General features: G+C 33.1%; 1 protein-coding gene across 1 annotated transcript; it reads left to right on the plus strand.

Moving 5' to 3' along the window:
- Positions 1–201: 201 nt before the first annotated feature.
- On the plus strand, positions 202–1614 carry LOC116350936 (BTB/POZ domain-containing protein 3-like). Its single transcript, XM_031782944.1, has one exon. It carries the CDS (start codon positions 202–204, stop codon positions 1558–1560), a length of 1359 nt encoding a protein of 452 aa, XP_031638804.1. The 3' UTR covers positions 1561–1614.
- Positions 1615–2433: the final 819 nt, after the last annotated feature.

The raw sequence follows: 2433 nt of genomic DNA on the forward strand, positions 1-2433 counted from the left end.
TTTACCGATTTTTTCTCTCTGTGCGGTAGCTTAAAAAGAAATATTTTTTTTTTTGTGCTTCTCGTATTTTAATTTCATTGAAACTAGACAAATCAATAAATAAAAACACAAAATTTTCCTTATTTCAGGATCTTTATTTATTAATTGACCTACATTGGCCTTAAAAAATTTGACTTTGAATCTTAAATTTACTTTTGAAAAATGTCAACGTCTAAAGTAGCAACGACCGATATCGCAAGTCACATACTTTCTCAAATCGGAAAAAAATTCTACCTCAGCAAGGAGTTTGCTGATGTTTACTTTGTTTACATGGTAAATGATGAAGAAGTTGATCGCGATCCGGCCCATAAAAATCTGTTGGCTGCAAGCAGTGACGTCTTCCATACAATGTTCAACGAATCTTGGAAAGAGAAAAATGAAGTGAAGATCGTCGATGCAGCTGTTGCAGATTTCAAAGAATTTTTGCGTTTCTTCTATTTTGGCACGGTGAATTTGACCATAGAAAATGTAGATAAAATCATGAATCTCAGCAATAAATACAATGTCACCGAGTGCAAGAATTTGTGCAGAGAATTCTTGAAGACAATACTGACCAGTGAAAATGTATTGTGGGCATACGATTTGGCTGTTTTTCTTGAGGATGAAAACCTCAAGAAATTTTGCGAAGCAATAATTAGTATCAATGCTCGAGATTTGTTGAAAACCCAAGGATTTTTTCAATGCAATCAAAACAGGTTGATGGAACTGATGGAAATAAAAAGTTTGAAATGCTCTGAAGCTGAACTACTTGGGGCGTGCATTTCATGGGTGAAGAATAAAAGCAAAGAAGAGAACTTAACTACAGAAATAATACAGTCTCTAATTGGTGATTTATTTTCAAAAATTCGTTTCGGATCGATGACTCTGAACGAATTTGTCACTCTCATTCCATCATACGGAGAACTATTTCCAAAAGAAGTATTGCAAGATATTATACAGATGAAAGCCGATAAGGAATTCCAATCGAAGATATTTAGTGGAATACGGGAGAAACGTAGTGACGTTGAAATCTATGTAGGAAATAAGATTTATTGCAACCGAGAGAATTCAGGTTTTAATTCAGGTGAGTATTTGATTAAAGACATAGAAACAACCACATTCTCCGTCAGTGAAACGGTTTTCCTAAAGAACTTCGAATGTGACAATTTATTGAAGTGGAATGGGGATTATTGCGATCTAGAGGAACTGGTACCAACTGAAATAACAATCGTTGAAATGCAAAATTTGGAGCATTTACCCAACAATGAAGAAGCAGTTTTGTACAAAGGAAATACGAATTTAAGAGGAGAACAATTTGCACAGGTGTCTTTGCCCAATCCAATTCTGATCAAAGTGGGTTTCATATATAAAATTCAGCTGAAACAAACTCCGCCTGCAGATTGCATCCTCGGAACTTCATTGAAATCAAGGGTTCAAATAGATTCCGATTTCATCGTACAATTTCATCATGACACGTTCTTGGAACAAGATCCATATTCCGCTAGAGGTCTAATTGTTTCATTAGATTTTTATCGTATTTAGTAATAAAAACAACCTGCACTCTTGGTGCCAGTATTGCTTTAGAGCAGTAATGTGTGAAGGGGAGGGGGAGAGGTGGGGTTTACCCTTCCTTGTGATTTCCAAATTATTCGAATTTGCTAGGGATTTCCGAAAAAAGAAATTTCTGAGAAATTTTGCTCGCACCTTACTGCTATAGAGATTTAAAAAAAAAAATAGAAATAGTAAGTGATATAATAGTCTGATGTTTAAACCAATTGATGTTAAATAAAAATAAAGCACTTTTACTATTTTCAGCAATTAACCGATCTCATTATTTTCCAGAGAATATATTACATTGAATTTGTAGTTTTAGAAAATGCGTCATTTGATAAAATCCTAAAAAAGTTAAGACTTTGTGCTTTTGAATCGGGCCGAGGGTGTTTTTTTCATTTTTATTTTATTATTTTTAAATTTTTGCATTTGGTGAATAACTCCTAGGAGCTCATTTCATTTTACATATCGTTCCACTTAAAACATTTTCTTTAGATAAAATAATAAATAAATAAATAAATTGTCAATCAAAACAAAACAAAAATTTCAACTCTTTGTTTCATATACACATACTGTCTGCTACTTTAACCATAAATCTTTGGTCGAAAGTTGGCATTTTCTCAAGACTGAGCTCAAATCCGAAAAAATAAGTTTCAAGTTAGTAGCTGATGCCTTGAGTTATACGTGTCACAAACAAACAAGTGGAAAACGGGTTTAAAGCTTGATGATACATTAAGCAATATGGAATTTTCTATGGAGTTTGTTCGATTCCAAAAGTATATGAGTTGAATTCAAATCCTTATAAAATTTATTTCTTGAAACGTACCTCTGCTTTATCCAGAAAGTCACAAATCAACCAATATA

This window comes from Contarinia nasturtii, unplaced genomic scaffold, assembly GCF_009176525.2.
Source record: "Contarinia nasturtii isolate CC-2019 unplaced genomic scaffold, AAFC_CNas_1.1 Cnas_scaffold_4311, whole genome shotgun sequence".
NCBI classification, from domain to species: Eukaryota; Metazoa; Arthropoda; class Insecta; order Diptera; family Cecidomyiidae; genus Contarinia; species Contarinia nasturtii.

Coding starts and splice junctions, on each gene's coding strand:
- LOC116350936 (XM_031782944.1), top strand. CDS start 202: ATGTCAACGTCTAAAGTAGCAACGACCGATATCGCAAGTCACATACTT.